We start from the raw sequence: 25,245 nt of genomic DNA, 5'->3' as shown, positions 1-25,245 counted from the left end.
CGCCGCCGCCGCGGGGTGAGAGGGCGGTGGGCGGCGCTTGGGGCGGCGGCGGCGGCGGCGGGTGTCAGCAGCCCTTGAGTACTACGAGTACTCAGCGTCCCCCTCCACCCCCCGCCCCGGCTGCTTCGCAACTGGCGGGCGGGGTGGCTGCTGGGGGAGAGCCGATCCGTCCGCCTCGCTTCCCCCATCCCCGACGTCTTGGGCTCCAGCATCGCCGATGACAAACTCGATTCAAGTCGGAGTCCTAGACCTTTGGACAAGACCACTAGGAATGCCAGTGTCAGAGGGCCTACAGGCCTCGGACACAACTACTCGCTCCTCTTACTTGGGCAAAGCTACACCCAAGTCTAGGGTATGAGGTCTAGGGTATGCCTTTGGAGGCTAAGGAGAATTAAAAACCTGCTTCTACCATGACCCAAGACCTTGCTTGGGCAAGTCACTGCACGTTTCAGCCTGGGTTCCCTCATCTGTGAAATGGGGGTATGCTTATATACTTACTCTATGCCAGTCACTGTTCCAAGCACTTTACTTCCATCAACTCATTTAATTCCACAACCTCATGAGGTAGGTGCTTTGACTAATGAGGCCCAATGTCGCAAAGCTGGGAGAGCTAGAATTCAAACCCAGGCATCCCAGCTTCAGATTCCACTTTCAACTCCTGCCCTATACTGACAATAACAGAGTTGTTGTGAAAGTTTAATGAGATAATACATATAAAGCACTTAGCTTAACACAGTAATTCTCAAACTTTACCTTGCATCAGAAATACTTGGAGGGTGTTATAAAAGAGCTTTTGATTCATAGTCTGGGATAGAGCAGAATACTGCATTTCTAACAAATTTCTAGGTGATGGAGATGCTTTTTTTTAATGGGTTTTTTTTTTTTTTTGAGAGACGGAGAGAGACAGCACGAGCAGGGGAGGGTCAGAGAGAGAGGGAGACACAGCATCCGAAATAGGCTCCAGGCTCTGAGCTAGCTGTCAGCACAGAGCCCGACGAAGGGCTGAACCCACCAACCGCGAGATCATGACCTGAGCCGAAGCCGGACGCTTAACCGACTGAGTCACCCAGGCGCCCCTGGAGACGCTTTTTTGAAGTGAATGGGTAGCCATGAAGTTGTAAGCAGAGGACCAATATAGTCCTATTTAAGAGAACCTTTACTGTTTTGTGGAGAATGTTTTAAACGTTTTTCAACATTTATTTATTCTTTTTTTTCCTGTTTTTAAATTTATTTTTAAATTTTTTTTTAATTTATTTTTGAGAGACAGAGAGAGACAGCGCGAGCAGGGGATGGTCAGAGAGAGAGGGAAACATAGAATCTGAAACAGGATCCAAGTTCTGAGCTAGCTGTCAGCACAGAGCCCGACGCAGGGCTCGAACCCACAAACCGCGAGATCATGACCTGAGCCGAAGTGGGATGTTCAACAGACTGAGCCACCCAGGCGCCCCTAACGTTTATTCTTGAGAGAAAGACAGAGTGGTGAGCAGGGGAGGGGCAGGGAGAGAGAGAGAGAGAGGGAGACACAGAATCCGAAGCAGGCTCCAGGCTTGGAGCTGCCAGCACAGAGCCCGATGCGGGGCTCCAACTCACGAACCATGAGGTCATGAGTGGTGACCTGAGCTGAAGTCAGATGCTTAACTGACTGAGCCACCCAGGCGCCCTGTGGAGAATGTTTTAAAATAAAGCGGAGGAAGCCAGAAGCCAGAACAGTTAGATTTTTTTTTTTTTGAGCTCTCCATATTCCACCTGCTTCCTAAATGGTGGAATGGTATCCCCCCAAATGTTAACAGTACTTATCTTAGAAGCTGAGGTAATAGGTGATTTTTCCTAATAAGTATGTATTAGAAAAGAGAAGAAAATGCAACACATTTTATTAGCATTTGAAAAAGATGCCCCTAGGGCGCCTGGGTGGCTCAGTCAATTAAGTATCCAACTTCTGCTCAGGTCATGATCTTACCGGTTTGTGAGTTCAAACCCTGTGTCAGGCTCTGTGCTGACAGCTAGCTCAGAGCCTGGAGCCTGCTTCAGATTCTGTATCCCCCTCTCTCTCTGACCCTCCCCAGCTTGCACTCTCTCTCTTTCTCAAAAATAAATAAACATTAAAAAAAAAAAAAGAAGCATCAGTCTACAGGATCAAGCATATCTGGCCCCTTCGGACTTTTTCATCTTTAATACTGATTGCTTCTCATTGGCCAGAAGAACATTACTTTCTTTTCTTTTAAGTTTGTTTGTTTGTTTGTTTGTTTGTTTAGAGAGCAAGCAGGGGAGGGGCAGAGGGAAAGCGAGAGAGAGAGAGAGAGAGAGAGAGAGAGAGAGAGAGAGAGAGAGAGAGAGAAATCCCAAACAGGCTCCACACTGTCAGCACAGAGCCTGATGTGGGGCTTGAACCAACAAAACATGAGATTATGGCCTGAGCCTAAACCAAGAGTCCCTTGCTTAACCAACTGAGCCACAAGGCACAGAATGTTACTATTTCTATAATCTAAACTCAGTGGCTGGGGTTGAGGGTGGGGAGTGCCTGACTGACTCAGTTGGAAAAGCTTGCAACTCTTGATCTCCCTCCCAATTGTGAGTCTGAACTCCACGTTGGATGTAGAGATTACTTATAAACAAACAAACAAACAAACTTAAAAAAATAAATTCAGTGGATACACTGAAAGTGGGGTGTGTGTGTGTGTGTCAATAACCAGCTATATTCTAACCACTGTTTTAGACCCAGCCTCCCCCTACTCCAGGAAGTCTTTCAAAACCCTTTGCAGGTCTCTTAAACTCCCATATTCCTAACTGACGATGCTTATTTAGCCTTTGTTCTGCAACACTTATGGGGCGCCTACTGTGTGCCTGGCTGGATTCAGTTGGAAGAGTGGGCAGAAGGCACTGAACTCTCCAAGCATTCCTTCAAGTACAAATCGCGGAGCGCCACCCATTCCAGGGCCAGACGTTCAGACGTTGTGTGCCAACCCTCGAACACGAACTCACTCACTCACTCAACTCCCTCACGCCTCTGCGCTGCTTTTCTGAGGGTTACGGCGCCCTCCGCCCGCCCCCGCGCGGCGCGGGCGGGGACCCACCAGTCCCGCTCAGCGCTAGCAGCGGAGAAAGGAGGACCCTCGGGAACAAGATCCAGCGGTCCAGTCGCCCAGCACTCTTCAGCGGTAGGCCCACATGGAGGGGACTGCGGAGTCCCAATCGCCTGACCTTCGAGACGTGGAGGGCAAGGTGGGCAGGAAGACCCCTGAAGGGCTGCTCCGCGGGCTCCGAGGCGAATGGGAGCCAGGAACCTCTGGCGCCCTGCTGCTCCCGGGGGCGCCTAGCACGGGCCACGGCCTGGGGGACAAGATCATGGCGCTGAGGATGGAGCTGGTGAGTGTGGGCTCCATGGGCCAGGGGGATGGACTCCCCAGCTAGGGCTGGAAGGGACAGACTTAGCAGAGTTGGGCAGGAGAGGAGAGCATTAAAACTCCCTACGTTACTCCTCAGGGTCCCTCCCAGATCAATCCTTAAACCCTGGGGTCCATTAATTGCCCCTCCCAAGGGTAAGTGGGGCGTTGATGGGTCCTGAAGACTTGAGGTGGGAGGCACGGGGTCTAGGAATCTGGAAAGTTTTTCCTGCCAAATAATTGGGAGGGGAGGGGTGAGGACTGGGAAGCACTGAGAACCTAGCACAGCACAAATCTCCCCCCACCCCACCCCTCCACCAGGTGCCATCTATCCCCTGGCCACCATTAGAGGGCAACCAGTTTCTTCTCTTCCGGCAAACTGGGCACCCCCAGGTTGCTCCTCTGAGGCCTCAGTGTCAGTGACAGGATTTAGCACAGAAGAGGTCTGGGTGGAAAACCTCCTGGACTAGGGCCACTAAAAACATCCTCCCTTTCTGCTATGTTCCCCCACCCCCACTTAAAATATTTGGAAGTTCCTAGACCCTGAGCAGAGTAGCAGCACCATCAGCCTTGGCTCCATCACCTCGAAGCCCCCCAAGTATACTGGATATTTATATTTTATCTGTAACTACTCGGGGAGAAGAGAAGGAAACAGGTACCCTCCCTCTCCCCTGTGGCTGCTAGTCTAGATTCAGAGCCAGAAGGGCATCTGGGGCTGCCTAGGCACCCCAAGGCTCTGGTTCCGGTGAAGGGGGTGATTCACACCTGCCACCACTTTACAGCCAGTTCTGGGGAACCAAAGAATTCTCTCTGGCTTAGAACCAGGAGGCCACAGTGAGTGTGTCAGCTAATAGGTCTTTCTGGAGTCCTACTGTCTGCCCAGTTCTGTGCCAGGCTGGGCTATGAGAGAGCAGACAAGGAGGGCATGGGGGCTCCTAGACAGCCTGAAAGGCTGAGAGGAGAGCCTTGTGGGCAGAGTAATCAGGGAAGGCTCCCTGGGGGAAGGATTTGAATGCACTTGGCCCTGAAGGTTGAAGGTGAGTGCCAAATTCTTCAGAGTAGGGCTGTGACTGCCCACCTAAGGGAGGGGCTCAACTTTGCCTCTTTGTACAAAGTGGTGCCAGGCATCATGTTGAGCACTTTACAAAATATTTGCTTAATCCTCACAGCAACCCTATTTGGCAAATGGTATTTTATAGATAAAGAAACTGAGGCATAGAGAGGCTAAATAACTGTGCAAGGTCATACAAAAAGTGAAATGCAGAGCCAGACTTTGAATCCAGATGATCTGCCTGCACTTTACATTTTTGCCATTGAGATCTGCTTTGTGCCAGACACTTTAAAGACACTTTACGTCATTGAAGTGAGAAGAGCTGTCACCATTCCCCCATAGCACGGATGAAGCGTGCTTGCTGGTGGTGTTCAGGGCCTCGCCTGGGCTCACCCAGGAGCCCAGTGGTAGAGCGATGCCTCCTCTCTGACTTGAACTCTTATGCCTTTGATGGAGATTACCTGTTTGTAAACCATAAGTGGGGGTGCGTTTAACTTCTGATCAGGTCTCTGCATTTTTTTAAATGCTTATTTTTGAGAGAGAGAGAGAGAGAGATAGGGTTTGAGTGAAGAAGGGGCAGAAAGAGAGGGAGACACAGAATCTGAAGCAGGCTCCAGGCTCTGAGTGACTCAGCCACCCAGGAGCCCCAGGCCTCTGCATTCTTGGCCAGGCCATTCTTGACCCAGCCTGGCCTGGGACCCTAGGCTGCCCATTAAAGGCTCAAAGGAGGGTGCTTGCTTAGGGGCCAGAACAGTGAAAGGCTCACTACCTACCCCATTCCTTTCTTTCTCCTTGGCCAAGGTGTCATTGATATCTCCGTGTACTTTGCCCTGCCCACTGGATTGCACCCAGGGAGGACGAGGCAGGGCAGGGCAGGGGGTTTCCCTTGGAGCCACTGGGGGCAGAACTAGTCCAAGCCATCTTTTTTTTTTTTTTTTAATGTTTTTATTTATTTTTGAGACAGAGAGAGACAGAGCATGAGAGGGGAAGGGGCAGAGAGAGAAGGAGACATAGAACCAGAAGCAGGCTCCAGGCTCTGGGCTAACTGTCAGCACAGAGCCTGATGCAGGGCTCGAACCCACGAACGTGAGATCTGACCTGATTGGAGGCTTAACCTACTGAGCCACCAGAGGCGCCCCTAGTTCAAGCCGTCTTAATACTCTCCTTCAACTGTCCCTCTCCCAGCAATCCTGCATGGAGGGGGCGGGACTGCTCTTGAGACCAAGGTTATTCCTGCTTCTAGGTTCCTTTCCTCTTGGTTCCCACCCCCTCTCACAGGTTGAGTTGAACCAGCTAGACTCTGGGATTTGTGGGAAAGGGAAACAATAGCAACCTCCCCTACTTAATCCACCCACCCAAAGCACTGTTGCTGCGACAACCCACCCCCACAGAGCAGCTTGAGAAAAAGCTGTAGGCTAGGAGGGAGAAGACCTGGGTTCAAGTCCTGGCTCAGCTCCTGAATCATTTTGAGATCTTAACAGGGCCCTGACTTTCTGTTGGCCTCAGCTTTTCTGCCTGTTGGAAGATGAGGGGACAGGAGCTTGTGGGCCATATAGTCCTAGTAAAAATAGTCTGAGAATCTCAATCTGTGGCCAGGGAGCTGGGCCTGGAATCTCTGGGCTTTACCCCAGGGCCTGATTTGGACTGAGTGATGAGGGAGCCATGCTTATGGCCCCCAGGGCTGGGCAGAGACTCTTAATATGTATGTGTTAGGTGGGGGAGTAGGGGACCTGAATCCCCCTGGGAAGAGAATTGGGTTGGAGTGGCCTTTAAGGCTGCATCTCTCTGAGCTATTTATACCTTTCTGCTTCCAAAGAGATGGTGTGGAATGAGTGTTTCTTTTTCTGGCAAGAAAGCCTTGCTTTTTTCTATTCTGGGGAGTGATGCTGTCAGAGTCAGGGAATCCCACTGTCACAGGACTATAGAATCTAGTCCTCAGATTCATTTTTTATCAGCATGGTAAAATTCAACTCCCTGAATCCTGGAGACCACTAGAGGGGCCAAAGATGGCAAAGGCAAGAGAATTACAAATCCTAATTTGACCTATCCAACTTACGCTAAGCACCATAAATGAATGATGCAGAACCTACTCTCAGGGAGCTCACAGTCTGAGTTCACAGGAAGGAGGGACACAGACTAACTCGAATAGGATGGTAAGTGTTGTTGGAACCCAGTGTGGGCTTCCTGGAAGAGTTTTCATTAAGGAGTGACATGGTCAGATTTGTACTCTGGAAAGGCCACTTTTTTTTTTTTTTTAAAGTAATCTCTATACCCATCATGGTGCTTGAACCCTCAACCCCCAATTTCAAGAGTCCTACACTCTACTGACTGAGCCAGCCAGGCATCCCTGGAAAGGCCACTTTGAATTGGAGGGATTACGTGCTGTTTCCTCTGGTTGGAACGCCTCTCTCCACCGCTTAGTCTGGCTAAGTCCTACTTAACCTTAATGTCTCTACTCATGTGCCTTATTCTAGGAAGCATTTCTTACCTCCTTTTGTTGGGTTATGGCCCTCCAGGTACCCGTGGCCCTCTGTATAGCAGTTGTTTCCCCTAGCATTTGCCACACTGAATTTTAGTGCTTATATCATTGTCTTATCATTGTCTTATCTTACCCATAGATTGTGAACTCTCTGAGGCTGAGAGCCTTCCTTTAGCACAATGCAATGCCTGTAAGAACACCCAGTAAATATTGTTTCATAACTGAATGGATTAATTATTATTATCATTATTTATAATTTATTATCATTTATTTATCATTTTTTATTTTTTTATATCTTTATTTTATTTTGAGAGAGAGATAGACAGGGTGTAAGCAGGGTGAGGGGCAGAGAGAGAGGGAGACACAGAATCTGAAGCAGGCTCCAGGCTCTGAGCTGTCAGCACACAGCCCAAGGCTGGGCTCGAACCCACAGACTGTGAGATCATAACCTGGGCTGAAGTCAGATGCTTAACCTACTAAGCCACACAGGCGCCTGGGATTACTTCTTTCTTAAGGAAGAGCAAGGGAAGACTTCCTAGAGGAGGTGGCATTTGAGGCTGGGGCTTGAGGAATGACTAAAGTTGGTGAGAATTCCAATTCAAAATGGCAAATCGAACACCATGCATCTACTTACATTTCCTTTAATTTCATTAAAGCCAATAGAAGGACTATTTTTAAAGCCATGAAACCATTATGACAACAGAAATAGGAGAGAAGATGATAGGAATAAAATCTATATAGTGTGGTATTTCAGTTGTTTATGCTTGTATCTTTTTTAAATTTTTTAATGTTTATTTATTTTTGAGAGAGAGATGGAGGGGAGGGGCAGAGAGAGAGGGAGACACAGAAGTTGAAGCAGGCTCCAGGCTCTGAGGTATCAGTACAGAGGCCGACACGGGGCTTTAACTCACAGACCATGAGATCATGACCTGAGCTGAAGTTGGATGCTTAACTGACTGAGCCACCCAGGCGCCCCTGCAAGTTTCTGTTAAGTAGGGACAATTTCTCCATTATCTTTGTAAATCATTAGACAACTCAGATACCAAATAACCATCTGTTTCATTGAACTAGAGTTGTGATAGTATTCCAAAGTCACAAATAATTTCAGGTACAGAATTTTGTTCTGTGCTTATGCCTTGGTATATAAGTTTACCATAGTAATATGTAAAGCCAAATAGCTACCATTTATGGACTAATACTTGTCAGGCAGTATCCTGTGCATGTTAATACATTCCTTCCATTTATTTTTATTTTTTAAATGTTTATTTATTTATTTGAAGAGAGAAAGAGAGAAGAGAACAAGCGTGCAAGAGTGGGAGGGGCAGAGAGAGAGAAAGAGAAAATCTTAATCAGGCTCTATGCTCAGCACAGAGTCCAACACAGGGTGATCTCATGCACCATGAGATCATGCCCTGGGCTGAAATCAAGAGTCAGACACTTAACCAACTGAGCCACCCAAGGGCCCCCTTCCATTTTTTAAAATAAATTTTTAAATTAGATAGTGTCCTTGACCTTTCTGGCTCAATTGGTAGGGTATGTATATAACTCTTGATCTCAAGGTTGTGAGTTTAAGCCCCACCCATTGCTGGGTATGGAGACTTCTTAAAAATTAATTAATTAATTAATTAATTAAAAATAAAAAAATAGTCTACAGCCATACCACCCTGAACACGCCCGATCTCGTCTAAAAATAAAAAAATAGTATCCTCATTTTACAATGAAGAAATGAAGAGGGCTGCCTGGGTGGCTCAGTCAGTTGAACAATGAAGAAATGAAGGTTTACAGGGGGAAAAAAATTCCAAAATCATATGGTTCATTCATGGCATAGCTGGAATTTGAATCCTCATCTGTTTAATTCCTGTGCCTATATTTTTCTCAGTGTACAAATACTTTGTTATATATTGGTTTATCATTCTAGATGTAAAACAATCATTTACTGAATAATTCAATAAACATTTATCAATTGACATATATTAAAAAGAAAAACAACTAGAACCAAAGGTCTCCAGGTTGAAAGACAACAAACAAAGTTGAGCGCAAAAGGGATTAAGTAAAAATGTACTAAATGTTATGATATACCCTTCCAGCATTTCCCCCTCCGTGGCAGCTTTCCTTATGTTATATTCTCAATATGGGTATAATATGGTGAATATGGTGAACCCAAGAGAAAGTAACCACAAGAGGGGCCCCTGGGTGGCTCAGTTGGTTAAGTGTCCGACTTAGGCTCAAGTCATGATCTCACGGTTCATGGGTTCCAGCCCCGCATCGGGCTCTGTGCTGGCTGCTAGCTCAGAGCCTGGAGCCTGCTTCAGATTCTGTATCTCCCTCTCTCTCTGGCCTTCCCCTGCTCGTGCTGCCTCTCTCTGTCTCTCAAAAATAAATAAAAGACATTTTAAAAAATTTAAAAAAAAAAGAAAGTAACCACAAGAGATACTGACTTAGGGCTAACCCAAATAGCCCAGTCAGATAATTCCTAGTTTGCAATGAGTGTTTTTAGAGACCACTCTGAAGTATGAACAGCTCCTAAAGGCTAGAAGACATCTGCTGAGACCCTCTAACTGTATAGACATAAATAGAAAAAAGCAACTTGAATGAAATAGAGATAATATTGGAAGATAAGAACTTATAAATAATCATTAATTATTCCCTAAAAAGATAAGAGATAATATTGCAGCCATATAGGAAGCTATAAAAAGGAAAATGTTCAGAGAACGTTAGAAATTAAAACATGATAGGAAAATATGAAAAACTCCGTAGAAGTATTTCAGAGACTAGAACAAATATAGAAAAAGATGGAAGAGGGGAGAGAAGGATCCGTCCAGGACACCCTCTATTCAAATAATAGGATTTCCTGAAAGAACATAAAATAGTGGAGGAGAAATAATCATGAAAGAAATAAAGAAAATCTCTCAGAACTGAAGGAGATGAGTCTCCAGATTAAAAGGGCCCAATAAGTGGCCAATTCCGTGGATGAAAATAGACCCACAACATGGCAGATTATTGGGATAACATAAAACATTGGGAACAGGGGTGTCTGGGTGGCTCAGTTGGTTAAGCGTACGGCTCTCGATTTCAGCTCAGGTCATGATCTCACAGTTCATGGGATCAAGCTCCATGGCAGGTTCTAGGCTAGCAGCATGGAGCCTACTTGAGACTCTCACTCCCTCTCCTTCTGCCCCTCCCCGGCTCATACTCTCTTTCTCTCAAAATAAATAAACTTAAAAACAATAAATAAAAAAATTTTTAAAAACACTAGGAAAAAAAGAAGAGCCTAAAAACTTCCAGAAAGAATAGGAATACGGGCACATACAAACAACCAGGAATCATACTTTTTAACACTGGAAATTAAAAGACAATGGAACAATGCCTTAAGTCCTGAGGAAAAATTATTTTCAACCTAGAATTCTATACCCATCCAGTGTCTATACTGTGAGGGGAGAATAACAGCATTTTAAACATGTGAAGCTTCAACAAATGTACATCCTAGGTAGACTTTTGAAGAAAGCTACTGGAGGAAAAGCACCACACATATAATAAAGGAGTAAATCAAGAAAGAAGAAGACATAGAATCCAGGGAATAAGGGCTCCAACTCAGGGAAGAGGCAAAGGGAGTCCCTAGGATGATAGTGAAGGAGGAACCCTGGAGGATGGTTGTGCAGCAGGTACAGATTAGGGCAGATCAGAAGGCTCCTGGGACTCGTGGGTGGCTCAGCTGATTAAACATCTCACTTGTTGATTTCAGCTCAGGTCATGATCTCACGGTTCATGAGTTTGAGCCCCATGTTGGAGATTCTCTGTCTCCTTCTCTCTCTGCCCTTCCCCAACTTGCTAATGCTTTCTCTCTCTCAAAAATAAATAAATAGGGATGCCTGGGTGGCTCAGTGGGTTAAATATCCAACTTCAGCTCTGGTCATGATCTCACAGTTAGTGGGTTAGAGTCCTGCTTTGAGCTCTATGCTGACAGCTTGGAGCCTGGAGCCTGTTTCAGATTCTGTGTCTCCCTCTCTCTCTGCCCCTCCTCCACTCACACTCGGTCTCTCTTTCTTTCAAAAATAAACAAACATTAAAAGTTTTTATTTTTAATTTTTTTAAATGTCTTTTATTTATTTTTGAGAGACAGAGAGAGATAGTGAGAGCAGGGGAGGGTCAGAGAGAGAGGGAGATACAGAATCCGAAGCAGGCTCCAGGCTCTGAGCTAGCTGTTAGCACAGAGCCCGACGTGGGGCTCGAACCCACGAAACGTGAGATCATGACTTGAGCTGAAGCTGGCGCTTAACCGACTGAGCCACCCAGGCGCCCCTAAAAGTTTTTAAAAATAATAAACATTAAAAATTTTATATATAAAAAGCCTCCTGCAGAGCTGCCTCTAAGAACATGGAGTAGATAGAAGATGTGATATGTTTAAAAGCCTTGAGAGGAAAATTCAGACAATTGGGTTTGGGGATGACTTACTGATGATTAGATAGCAAACTAAGCAAAAGAGTAGTAGTAGTAGTGTATGTAGTAGTAATAATAATATAATAATGTAATAATATTTATAACATCATTTATTATTATTCTAAGGCATAATTATAATAATTATTATTCTAAGGAAAACATGAAATTAAAAGTAACCATAGTAAACTGTACAACTTAGCCATGAATAGCATTTCCAAATCCTAATAAGGTAAATACTGAATAGCTCATTTTATTGCATATGTTGGAATATAGGGAGAAAGGTGTCTGGATGGCAGAGGAATGGGGAGGAGGAAGAAAAAGTTAAATCCTTAAACTTGTATCGTATGGGAAGGCAATAGAAAACACCTAAAACTTAAAAGTCAGTAAATAGCATGTTATTTGGAGATTAGAAGGTAAGTATGAAAATAAACAGCTAAAAAATGAATAATAGTTGTCTCTGGGAAGAGAGATTTAGGATTAGAATGGGGGACTATCACTTTCATGATAAATCTCACAGAACTCTGCCTCTTTAATCCATGTGCATCCATTACTTTACTTAAAAGGAAAATTAAATAAAATGAAATCAGAAAGTCATGTGTGACAGAATCGGGGTGGGGGTGGGGGATCCCAGGAAAGTATGCTAAAGGTGAAGCTAGAGAGATAGGCAGGGGACATATTTTGGCACCTTTTGAATGCCTGCTGCTAAAGTATTTAGATCTAATTCTCTAAGAGCAATGCCAAGCCCAGAAGGGTTTATGAGCAGGGGGCAGATTCAGACTTGTGTTTGGGGAAGATAATTTAGGGCATCTGAGGTGGGAGGTACCCTAGAGATTACCTGTTAAGTCAAATTTACTCCCAGTATAGACAGGGAGACTGGTGTGTGGTGAAGAGAAGCCCTGCATCCCTGGCCAGCAGGATCCTGACCCTTTGAGCAATTGCTACCAACACCCTGAAGGGACTGCGGAGCCAGGTTAACTTCCTGTTTATTCCCCAGCTCCTGCCTCCTTTTGGCCTAGTCTACTTCCTAATTAACACCAGACTCCCTATCAGGCTATTCTTTGAATCTGGACTGGTTCAATAGTTAATGCCCTATCTATGAAGTTTAAAGCTCAGTGGGATCAGATTTCAATACTAAACAGTTACTGAGACTTTACTCTGTGTCAGGCACTGTGTTGAGTACTTAATTTTTTTAATGTTTATTTATTTTTGAAAGAGAGAGAGACAGAGTATGAGTGGGGGAAGGACAGAGAGAGAGGGAGACACAGAATCTGAAGTAGGCTCCAGGCCCTGAGCTGTTAGCACAGAGCCTGACACGGGGCTTGAACTCGCAAACCGTGAGATCATGACCTGAGCTGAAGTCGGATGCTTAACTGACTGAGCCACCCAGGTGCCCCCAGAACTGAGATTTTAAACTGCAACCTGTCTGCTTCTAAAGCCCACACTCTAAACCAACCATGCTTCTATTCCCATTGCTTCTTGAAATTGAAGCATGGTTCGCTGAACCACAAAGTGGGGACTCTGGAAACGTTTGGGAAAGGCATGGCTCAGAAGCTCAGATTGACTCCTTCTCCTATTCCCCCAGGCTTACCTGCGAGCCATTGATGTGAAGATCCTGCAGCAGCTGGTGACTCTGAATGAGGGCATCGAGGCTGTGCGCTGGCTATTGGAGGAGCGAGGGACATTGACCAGCCACTGCAGCAGCCTCACCAGCAGCCAATATAGCCTGACAGGCGGGAGTCCAGGCCGCTCAAGGCAAGGCAGCTGGGACAGCCTGCCAGACACCAGCACCACTGACCGGCTGGACAGTGTCTCCATTGGCAGTTTCCTAGACACAGTGGCCCCCAGCGAGATGGATGAACAGGGCCCCCCTGGGGTTCCCCGTCCTGAGTTGGACTGGGCAAAGGTTATACCCAGTGGGGACAGGGCCAGGACAGAGGTGGAACTTACAGCCACCAGGCTAGGGAACTTGAGGGCTGTATGGAAGCCCCCAGGGGAGGGGCTCCAAGGTGGACCTCCCGAACCAGTAGAGGATGAAAGTGCTAAGCTGGGCTTTGAGGCCCACTGGTACTGGGGGCAGTGCCAGGATGATGTGACCTTCTTGTAATAACTTTCCCATCCTTTTGTATTTCTTTCATCACTAGGCCCTGATATTCCTAGAAATTTATTCTCCCTCATTCTGGGTTTAGGAAGAGGCTGCACTGAAATCCAGTTACAGAAACCTGGCTTTACCAACCTTCCTCCCTGAAGAGGCTCTGCCTTTATCCTTCAATTATTGGGACCCTAGAGCTATTTACATAGATACAATGACTCTAGAGGCTTGACCTGTGGCTTCTGGTGTGATTGTATCTCTTCCTCTTCCCCCTCCAACTACTTAAGGATTTGAGGGAGATCACTGATGAAGAGATGGGCATGTAATTACCTCACCTAACGTCTAGGAGACTTGGCCCCGTCTTAGCCATGGAAAATTGTGGAGGGACATGGACATTCAGGGCCAACCTTCCATGGATTGGCCCTCCCAGAAGCCTCTGGGGTTGGTAGAAGCATCCCTTCCTGTCTGGTGAGTGATGTCATTTCCTGCCAGGATGGAATAGACTTTCCTCTGTACCGGTCTCGTAGTGGTGATAGGTCAGTATATGGGTGTCTGAGCCCCTGCTGCTAAGTGAGACCATACCATTTATTCTCCATTCCATTACTTCTTGCGAGGGGGATCATATCACCCCTCCTGATAGGAAAACTTCTCACTATCAGATGTTTGTGCTTCTTTTCAGAAAGGTTCTTACTTTTTAAATAGGGTGCTTTCATTGTGTTCTAGAGGGCCTCACTTCCTCTGTTACTGCATTCCTATTTGATGCCAGTACTCCTACATCTGTGATTTTAGGGAGGGAAATGCAGGAGCCTCTCCCCACAGCTCTCAAAGGTTTGTTTGGCCTGCCCTGCCACAGTCCCCTGTCTTACCTCTTCCCTGGGTTGCCCCCATTCTTGTATTCTGGCTCCAAATCAGTCTGCCAGGAGGTTCAGCCTTTGTGTCTCCACACCTTCTCAGTTTACACTTCTACTTCTTTGGGGCCTCTGGCCTTTTATATGCAGATGAGCCCCCCATCCACCCCCTTCTCTACCCATTGCTGATGGGAATCAGAGGGAGAAGCTTGAAGAGCTCTGGGGGTGTATCATAATTTCCAAAGAGGGGAGGTGTCTTCTGTGATCCTATGATTTCCCTTCCCCCACCCTGCCCCAGACCTTCCACCATTTGGTCACAAGGATGCCTGCCAAAGGCTGAGACACAAGAAATCCCCTTGTCTGGGCTACAATGGGACTGTGGGGGTGTGGCAGGGAAAGACAGAGGCTCTTTGGTCCTAAGACCCACATCCTAGGAGGGGGAGAGATTGAGAGGAAGGCTGTTTTCCTTCCTCCCTTAGCGCAAGCGCTAGACTCCTGGGACCTGAAGAGGGAGCAGGGGACTGGCTCTGGGCCTGGGTCCTAGGGCCCTAGTGAATTACAGCAAAGAAGGAATTCAGGGAAGTTGCCAACCTTGGGGCCCTACGAGGGAACAAGTGTGTGTGGGGGGGGTTGTGAAAAGAGGGCTGTGGCTGATGTCAGAGAATGACTTCTTGGAGATTAACCCTATGAGCCCTAGCTAACTGCCTATATGTTGGTCCTTGTCTTTCCTGGGGTCTGAAACTAATCATTGGAAAGCAAAAAAGAAAGAACAGGGTGTCAGGTGATCCTTACCTATTTGCTGTGCCTTCCCTCAGGAGAAGGAGTTTCCTCAAGTGCTAGAATAACTCCTGCAATTTCTCTACTTTTCATTCTATACTGGAGAAGGGAAGGAAGACAAGTTCATCTCCACTTCCCCTAAGTTCCTCAAGTTTTGTTCTGCAACTTCCGCCCCAATCCTTTTGGGGCAACATTCATTCCATAGCTCTCCCCTAAAGACCCGCTCTTCTCCCATCCCCTCAAAGTGATCAAGGTCTCCAAGCATATTCTCAGCCTTTTCCTCCTTTGCTACTTTCCAGTAGCACCTCTCCGGAACACCTCTTCTGGCCTTGGGCTCCTGACTTCTCCTTAAGCTAGCAATTCAAATGCTCTTCTCCAGTCCCTGCTCTGTTGCCATTTTGTAGTGTGCCTTGGGTAAACTACATTTTCACTTGGAAGTTTGTATTCCTTTTTGAAGCTTGTTTGGTTAGGCTACAAACTTCTGAGCGGAAGAGGTTGTGCGCCCTCTTGTGGCCATAATGTACCATAGCCAGGGGTAGCTGCCTAGAATCTCCAAGCTCAAGTACAGCCTTACAGAAGACTTGCCCCTTCAGTACACAGACAGGCTAGAGAGGCAGGCCTAGAGAGGGCAGAGATTTGCCCAGTGTCACCCATTGTAGATCCATGGCAAGACCCAGGTTAGAGAACCCAGATTCCTTGCTTGTCTGTCCACAGTGCCATCTTTTGGCCAGACTATTTCCCCACCCCACCCACTCAATACCACCCAAAGGTGAGAAAGCAATTTTTCCATGTTTTAATATGTGGGTTCTTAATCCCACCTTAGAGAGGCAGCTCAGTGTGTGGAGAAAGCACTACAGGCTCTGAGGAAAGAGAACCTGGGACCTCGACTGGGTAAAAGCTGCATGAGTCTGGACTGCAGATATAAGAAAAATCATCCTGGACAAACCGTTTTCTTGGGGAGGGCCAGTAGGCCCAGACATTATGGAGGGAGAGCTGAGCATTTCAGACTTGGAGGTTAGAAGTGGGGTGGGGGTGGGGAGATTTGAGATTAGAAAATTCAGATGGGTCCTGTGGAGTTGGGGAGCTCCGCAGGTCAACAGCACAGTTGGATAGGCACAGCTGGGTAAAGGCAGAGATGAGACTGCTCTGGGAAGTTGCAGAAACAATGCCAAGGAGGGTAAAGGGTAGTGCTGACAGGATGAGTCCATCAAGGAGGTCTGAGACCTTGGGGGTGGGCAAGTGTAAGAGCCTGCAGTTAGGATGGGGCTGTAATGTTGATTGTTGGGCTAACTGGAAGCTCAGTGGCAGCTTAGAGGAGAAATGCTGGGGTTTGCAGGTTTCCTGTGTGCGTGGTTCCAGATACCACTTGGTGTTCAGTGACACCTGTTGAATGCATGGAAGAATGAATGTGTGTAAACCCACAAGGAGTTAGGACTTCTTTTTTAAAAAGTAGGTAATTAGGTCATAGTAGGTAATTTAAATATTATTCTGTTTAATTCTTAGCAACCCTATAAATAGTGCATTATTAACAATGTATTGGTGCTTAGATATTTGTTTAAGGTCAGATAGGTAATAAATCAACTATAAGAGGAACCTGGGTCAGTCTGGCTGCAGGGGCTTCCCAGAAGTCTTCTCTGATTCCTCGCTCCCCACTGTTGCAGACGTCACTCCCCTAAGAGAATAGGTTTGCTGCCTAGCAGCAGGGTCAGTATGCTAGTTTCCTACTGCTGCTATAACGAATGATCACAAACTTATTGGCTTAAAACAACACAAATTTAGTATCTTACAGTTCTGGAGGTCAGAAGTCCGAAATCAGTTTCACTGGGCCAAATTAAAGTCAAGGTGTTGACTGGTCTGTATTTCTTCTGGAGACTCTAGGGAAGAATCCATTTCTTTGCCTTTTATAGTTTCTAGAGGCTGCTTGCCTTCCTTGGTTCATGGTCCCTTCCTCTATCTTCAAGGCAGCAGGATAGCATCTTCTCTCTTTGACCTCTTTTTCCACTCTTTCATTTTCTCTTTTTAATTCTCTCTTTTGAGGATTATATTGTGATTACATATGCTTGTGATTATATTGGGCCCACTGGGATGACCTAGGATCATCTCCCCATGTCAAGATCTTTAATTTCATCTTCTCTTCAGAGTCCCTTTTGTTATCAGGGTGCCTGGGTGGCTCAGTTGGTTGGGCTGTTGACTTCAGCTCAAGTCATGATCTCGCAGTCCATGAGTTCAAGCCCCACGTCAGGCTCTGTGCTGACAGCTCCGAGCCTGGAGCCTGGTTCAAATTCTGTTTCCCTCGCACTCTGTCTCTGCCCCTACTCTGCTCATGCTCCATCTCTGTCTTTGCACGCTCTCTCTCTCTCTCTCTCTCTCTCTCTCAAAAATAAATAAAACACCAAAGTCCATTTGTCATAAAAGGTAAAATATTCATAGGTTTTGAGGATTAGAAAATGAATGTCTTTGGAGTAAGAACCATTATTCAGCCTACCAAAGGCAGAGATGGAGAGTGGGCAGAGGGTTGCATCCAGGCCCAGAATGAGCCTCTTTGCTTTGTCCAGCTTCCCTCAGCCTGGAGTGAAGGGTGGTGGAAAGGTGGTGGCCAAGGGGACGGTGGCCAGGTCCAGCTCCCAAGTCTGGAGAAGGGCAAGTGCCTCTTGCATCATCACTCCCAGGGGAGAGCTGAGACTAATGGGAGAAATTCTCAGTTTAGGGAATTTTCAGGCTTGACACTCTCTTGATGAACATGGTGAAGGGTTCCAGCAGACTCTGTCTTCAGCATTGCCTCTCTCCAGAACCATTCTGTGCAAGGCTGAAGATAATTACCAGTGAACTAGCCTGGGCTCTCTTTAGAAAGGGTAGATTCCTTGTCTCCTTAAATTAGTTTTTTTTTTTTTATTCCTTAATAGGTTAAACCATGCTCCTCATAGCTTGGTGAACTCTCATCCTCAGTTGATATTAGACCTCTTTATAGCTTTATTTCCTTCTTTTGATCCCTGATCCCTATTCTCATTCCTCTTCCTGACCTAGGCATATACGCTAATGTGTTTAGTATGTGTTTGGATATGTTTGTATCTTTAAAAAAAATAGATAATTGTTCACTTATATGTTTTAATACATATAAATGGTATTCTTTTCCAATAAGCTAACTTCCATAACACATTGCCCCATATTTCAGTGATTTAACACAATAAAGATTTATTTTTCACTTACACAGGAGCACAGGTGTTCCTGCTTCGACAGCTTTCTTCCCCTGGCTATTTCAGGCCCCAGCCTCCTTCCATTTCCAGGTGGTGAGAGCCTGATTCTGGATCATAAAATTCCTGTCAACCTTTGGCAATTTGTTTTAACATCCATTAATGACCATTTTATAAATCTGTCATTTCACTAGAGATTACAAAATGATTCCTTTTCTAGTGATATTATTCCTCTTTTATTCTAATTCTATACATAAAACCTTATTCACATCCTCTAGGACCATTTGGTTACCCTAAAATAAAGTTTATACTAGAATAGCAAGATGAATGCTTAAATCTCTTCCCTAATCTATCCCTTTTAAAGTAGTGAATTGATCCCTTAGCAACTTGGTGTTGTATGATTTTGTTTTGTTCTCTCTCTAAATTATTGTGAATTTGTCATTTTTAATTTAATGTCTTTTAATCACTTGCAGTTACTTTTGTTTTATATCATATAAAATTTAAAGCACAGACGAAAGTAGAGAAAATAGTACAGTTGACCCTTGAATAATGGCATAGGTTAGGGGCACCGACCCCCTGCGCAGTTGAAAATTCACATATAACTTTTGACCAAAACTTAACTGCTAATAACATACTGTTCACTAGAAGTCTTAGTGATAATATAAGCAGTTGATTAATACATATTTTGTATGTTATATGTATGATATATTTTTCTTACAGTAAAAGCAAACAAGAGAAAAGAAAATGTTATTAAGGAAATTATAAGGAAGAGAAAATACATTTACGGTACTGTATGTATTTGTAAAGACATGATCTAGGTATAAGTGGACCTGCATAGTTCCAACCTGTGTTTTTCAAGGGTTAACTGTATAGCGTATACACCTACATACATACACATACATATATACACAGACACACAAACATACATATGGTGAAATGCCTTGTGAGTACATATTGATACTTTTGATTCAAACTCAGGATTAAAGAGCTTTTACTCAATCTTTTGTCTAGCTTCTTTTTTCTGTACCAAGAATCTTAGTTTTCAAGAACACAGGTGATAATAGAATTAGAATAATCCATAATTACTCATTTCTTTTATCTCCTACACAAAGCACTCTCAGAATAACAATACTCTCACTGATATGATCACTGAAAACATTAAGGAAGTATTTTGCAAATGTGTTTCCCATTTTCTACCTCATTAAAAAACTTTGTAGTGAATCTATATTTTCTTCTTCTTAACGCTTATATAGTTCTAGTTCCACAAATCATCTTATAATATTCATCTCTATAAGTCATTCTATTCACTTTGGTTCTCTGAGGTTGACTTACTTTTCTTTTTTTAAGTTTATTTAGTGTGTGTGTGTGTGTGTGTGTGTGTGAGAGAGAGAGAGAGAGAGAGAGAGAGAGAGAGAGAGAGAGAGATTGAGAGAGCGAGCATAAAGTGGGTAGGGGCAGAGAGAGGGAGAGAGAGAATCCCAAGCAGGCTCTGTGCTGTCAGCAGGGCTTGAACTCATGAACCATGAGTCATGACTTGAATGGAAATCAAGAGTTGAACACTCAACCTACTAAGCCACCCAAGTGCCTCTATAGCTGATTTCTAGTTAAATTCCCCAGGAAGGGCACTTGACAATATTCTTCAAGATCTTTCATGTTGATAAGTTTGTGCCCTTTATACTTATAAAGTGTGTTTTGCTAGCTTCCCACTTTTCTATCTTGAGTCTCTTAAAGGTTACTTCATTTTCTTCTGGCATAAAATGTTACTGTTGAAGTCTAATGATAATTTAATTTTTCGTATGTGGGCAGGTGTGTGTGTTTAGATGCCCAAAGGATTTTTTTTCCATTTTCTTTAAAGTTCAGTCATTTTAGAGGTGTCTGGCTGGCTCAGTTGGTAGAGCATACAACCTTTAAAAATGCTTTTCTATTTATTTATTTATTTATTTATTTACTTATTTATTTGCTTGTTTAGAGAGCGCACGTGAGTGTTGTCCCCATCCTAATGGGGACATATAAGCAGCTTCTCAGTGTGGGGCATGGTCCTAGAAGGCAGCCTTGGTGGGTCAGTTAGACCTCACTGCAGGCCCTTTGCACTCACCTGTATTTTAGACAGCAGATTCCTCCTCATTTCACTCACTGTTCTCAAATGACCTGTTTTGATTCCAGTGACTACCTGTAGGCTTGTTCGGGTTCTTCGGTCCTTATTCTGTCAGAGGCCATTCCTTTATTTCTTCCTTCTCTTACAGATGCTGTTCCTGTGCAGGTCTGGTGACTGTTGGTAGTTTGTTCCTACTTGCTTGTATTTGGGAGCTGTGGAAATAGCTCAGTCACCAAATTTTGTTGTAAATGTTGTCGATGTTTTTTTCTTTCTAATTTTACTTTCCAGTCCCTGCGTCAGTTTTTATGTGGGGATCTGAAGAGGAAGAAAAACTATGCTGTTACCATTGCCATCATCTTCCCAGAATCCTCTCCATATTATCCTTTGATGTCTGTAAAATCGGTAGTCACATCCTCTTTTTCCTTCTTTTTTTTTTTTAATTTTTTCTTTTTTTTTTAATTTATTTTTGAGAGACAGAGAGAGACAGCATGAACAGGGGAGGGTCAGAGAGAGAGGGAGACACAGAATCTGAAGCAGGCTCCAGGCTCTGAGCTAGCTGTCAGCACAGAGCCCGATGTGGGGCTCGAACCCATGAACCGTGAGATCATGACCTGAGCCGAAGTCGGATGCTTAACCGACTGAGCCACCCAGGCACCCCTTTTCCTTCTTGATATAAATAATTTGTGCTACTCTATTTTATCCTTGATCAATCTTGGTTGGCATTTACCCATTTTATTAATATTTTTATACCCATTTATTAATATTAACAACTTTTGGCTTTGTTAATTTTCTCTATTGTTTGTTTTGTATTTCATTGAATTTTACTCTAATCTTTATTTCCTTTATTTTATTTTAGGTTTAGTTTGATCATCTTTCTCTAATTTCTTAGGTAAAAACTTAGATAATTGATTTTTTTTAAATGTTTTTTATTTATTTTTGAGAGACAGAGAGAGACAGCACGAGCAGGGGATGGTCAGAGAGAGAGGGAGACACAGAATCTGAAGCAGGCTCCAGGCTCTGAGCTGTCAGCACAGAGCCCGACGTGGGGCTTGAACACACGAACTGTGAGATCATGACCTGAGCCGAAGCCGGACGCTTAACCGACTGAGCCACCCAGGTGCCCCGATAATTGATTTTTTAAACCTCTGTTTTATAATACAAGGTAGAAATTTCTCTCTAAGTACCAATTTACTTACATATCATGCATTTTTAAATATATTTTATTACCATTCAGTTAAAAATGTTTCATGATTTCCTTTATTTCTTCTTTGGCCCATGAGTTAATTGGAAGTATAATGCTTACCAAATACTTGAGACTTCTTAGAAAGCTATTGTTATTGATTTCTAATTTAAATCCAGAAAATATACTCTGTAAAGTATCAATTTTCCAAAAATTATTGGGACTTTTTTGTGGTCCAGAATATGACCTTTCCGGGCGAATTTCCATATCCCCTGAAAAAATTGTGCATTTTGCAGTTGTTGTGTATGATGTTATGTAAATGTCAATTAGGTCAAAGTATTTGACAGTATTGGTTTAGTATATCCTTGATGAATTTTTATTTGCTTGTTCTATCAACAGATTGGACAAATAGAAAACAAATAAAAAATGGCAGTCTTACAATGTAAGTGCACTTACAATTGCACTGCAATTAAAAAACAGAGACTAGAAGTCTGAATAAAAAAGCAACATCCAACTATATGCTATCTACAAGAGATGTACTTAAAATACAAAGATATAAATAAGTTGAAAGTAAAACTTGGGGAAAAAATATCCCATGCCAATGCTGATCCAAGGAAATATAAGGCAAAATAAACTTTAAGATAAGGAGAATTACTAGAGAAAGAGAGAGACATCTCATAATGATTAAAAGATCAATACATATGTGGTTCACATGTAAGTCATGTATGCACCTAATAAAAGAGCTTGCAAATTATGTGAAGAAAAGAATCAGCAGAACTAAACGGAGAAAAACCAAATTCACAATCCTAATTGGAGTTTTGTTTTTTAAGTTTATTTGTTTATTTATTTACTTATTTGTAAGTAATCTCTACCCCCAACGTGGGGCTTAATCTTATAACTCTGAGATCAAGATTCACATGCTCTTCTGACTGAGCCAGCCAGGTGCTCCCCTATTTGGAGATTTTAACACCCCTCCCTCACTGATTGATAGAATAAGTATTCTACTACTTTACATAAAGCATAGAAATCTTGCAGCACTGTAGGTCCATTTTCCAACTTTGGCCCAGTCTTTGGAACAACTGAAGTCAGAGGTACTACATGTTCATGTGTTGTTAACTGCAGGATCTAGTTTATAGTGCTTTTTTTTTTTAACATATAATAAGGATTTTAAAGAGATTAACAGAAGAAAAAAATTTAAGCCAGACTTTCATATTAAACCACAGTATTAGTTTCCTATGTCTGCTGTAACAAATTACAATAAATTTAGTGGTGTAAAACAATGTGGACTTACTACTTTACAGTTCGGGGGCTCAAACAGTTTTGGAGGTCAGAAGTATGAAATAAGTCTGAGGCTAAAATCAAAGTGCCAGTCAGGTTGCGTTCTTTCTGGAGGCTCTAGGGGAGAACCTGTTTCCTTCCCTTTTCCAGGTTCTAGAGGTCATCTGCTCTTTGACATTGACTCTTCTGCCTCCCGCTTCCATTTATAAGGATAATTGTGATTTCTCTGGACCAAATAATCCAGATGATCTCTCCATTTCAAGGTCATCTGATTAGCAACCTTAATTCCCTCTGCAACCTTAATTGTCCTTTGCCAGGTAACCTATCATATTCACAGATTCTGGAGATTAAGCCAAGGACATCTTTGATGGGACTTTATTCTTCTTACCACACCCACCTATTTATCATTTCTGGTGATCTTCATTTCTTCCTAGATTATTTGGTGTCATTTTCCTTTAGTCTAAAGAAGTTTCTTTAGCATTTTTTTTTGCAGTACAAGTCTGGTGGTGATGATTCTCTGTTTTTGTTGATCTGAACTTGTATTTCTTTTGCTCTCATTTTATTTTTAAAAAATTAAAATAAAATTTATTGAGATATAATTTACATATAAGAAAATGAACCTACTTTAAGTATATAGTTTGATGAATTTTGACAATGTATACACTCATGTAATTATTATTACAATCAATACATAGAACATTTTTATCATTTCAAAAATGTACCACCTGCCCCTTTGCAGTTAGGCTCTCTCCTGCCTTGGCTCCAAGCAACCACAGATCTGCTTTGTGTCAATCAAGATTAGTTTCTTCTTGCTTCAAAATTTCATATAGGTAGAATAATACAATTTGTAATCTTTTATGTCTGCCTTTTTTGTTGTTGTTCAGCATCATGTTTTTAAGATTCATACATGTTGTATTTATCAAGAGTTTGTTACTTGTTACTGCTGAGAAGTATTCCATTGTATGAATATACCACTATTTGTTAATCCATTCACCTTTGATGGATATTTTAGTTGTTTCCAGTATTTTTGCTCTGAATTAAGACTCTGTGAACATTCATGTACAAGTCTTTTTGTCACCTTTTTTTTAAAAAACATTTGTTTCTTGAATAAATATCTCTCTTGGATAAATACCTGGGAGTGTAATGGATAAGTTATATGGCAAGTATAAATTTGTAAGACACTGCCAACTCTTTCCCCAAAGTGCTTGTACCATCTTATATTCCAAAAAGCAATGTATGTGAGTCCCAGTTACTCTGCATCCTCACCAACCCTTAATATTGTCAGCCTTTTGAATTTGAGCTATTTTAATGGGTATGTAGAGATATCTAATGTGTATACATTTTCCTTCTTGTCTTTGAAACTATTAATAACTGCTGCATTAAAATTCATGTCTGCTAATTTTAACACCCGTGTTATTTGGGGAGAGATTTTTATTTTTTATTTTTTTAAGTTTATTTATTTGGAGAGAGAGAGAGCACATATGTGTGCTTGCAACTGGGGGAGGGGGAGAGAGAGTGGAGAGAAAGAATCCCAAGCAGGCTCCGCACTGTCAACTTGGAGCCTGATGTGGGGCTTGAACTCATAAACCATGAGATCCTGAGCCAAAATCCAGAGTTAGACGCTTAACTGACTGAACCACCCAGGCGCCACCTGGGGAGGTTTTTATTAACTGACTTATATGAATCACATTTCTTCATTTATCTACTACTTTTTGTTGGATGCTGGACATTAAGAATGATATGTTTTGGAATTCTGAATTCTGTTATGTTCCTTTGAAAAATGGTTTTTGTTTCAGCAGGAAGCTAACTTGGCTAGACTTTGACTCCAGATTTTTTCTACAGGAGTGGACAAAAGCTGAAATCCTCATCTAGTCTGAAATGTTGAGAGAATTAAAAAATGTGACAGACACAAAAGTGAGCAAATGCTGTTGGAAAGTGGCACTGATTGCTTGACACAGGATTGCAAGAAGCCTTCAATTTGTAAAAACTTCAATATCTACCAAGTGTAATAACGTGAAGCTCAATAAAATGAGGTATGTCTATGGAGTTGGAGACTTTAACACCATTCTCTAATAGAACGACAGGACAGATAATGGGCAAAAATATTAGAAATAATAACACTGTCAACTAACAGGATCTAATGGACATTGCATAACTCTCCACCAAACAACATTGAAATCAACATTATTTTAGGGCACACACTGAACATATACCAAGACATAGCCTGGGCTATAAAACAAATTTAAATAACAACAACAAAAAAAGAAATCATACATATAGTGTATTCTCTAGCCACAGTGGAATCACTAGAAATCAATAACAAAGATAACAATAGTTATTAATACTTGGAACTAAATACATTTCTAAATAATCTATTGATCAAAGAGGAAGTTTCAAGTAAAAAGTATATTGAACTGAATGAAAACGAAAATACAAAATA

At 43.1% G+C, this 25,245-nt stretch overlaps 1 protein-coding gene across 2 annotated transcripts; it reads left to right on the top strand.

Moving 5' to 3' along the window:
• Positions 1–3,127: 3,127 nt before the first annotated feature.
• On the top strand, positions 3,128–24,851 carry LURAP1 (leucine rich adaptor protein 1). Of its 2 annotated transcripts, XM_029947795.1 has the most exons (3): positions 3,128–3,363; positions 12,930–13,972; positions 24,648–24,851. In XM_029947795.1, the coding sequence occupies exons 1-2, from the start codon at positions 3,166–3,168 to the stop codon at positions 13,449–13,451; spliced, it is 720 nt and encodes a 239-aa protein (XP_029803655.1). In that variant the 5' UTR covers positions 3,128–3,165; the 3' UTR covers positions 13,452–13,972; positions 24,648–24,851. The 2 variants fall into 2 exon arrangements, 1 of the variants encoding a protein (XP_029803655.1); XR_003911839.1 differs by lacking the exons at positions 3,128–3,363; positions 12,930–13,972 and adding an exon at positions 13,984–16,075.
• Positions 24,852–25,245: the final 394 nt, after the last annotated feature.

This window comes from Suricata suricatta, chromosome 8, assembly GCF_006229205.1.
Source record: "Suricata suricatta isolate VVHF042 chromosome 8, meerkat_22Aug2017_6uvM2_HiC, whole genome shotgun sequence".
NCBI classification, from domain to species: Eukaryota; Metazoa; Chordata; class Mammalia; order Carnivora; family Herpestidae; genus Suricata; species Suricata suricatta.
Note: the sequence above shows the minus strand (reverse complement) of the source record. Positions and strands in the feature narration are given on the sequence as shown.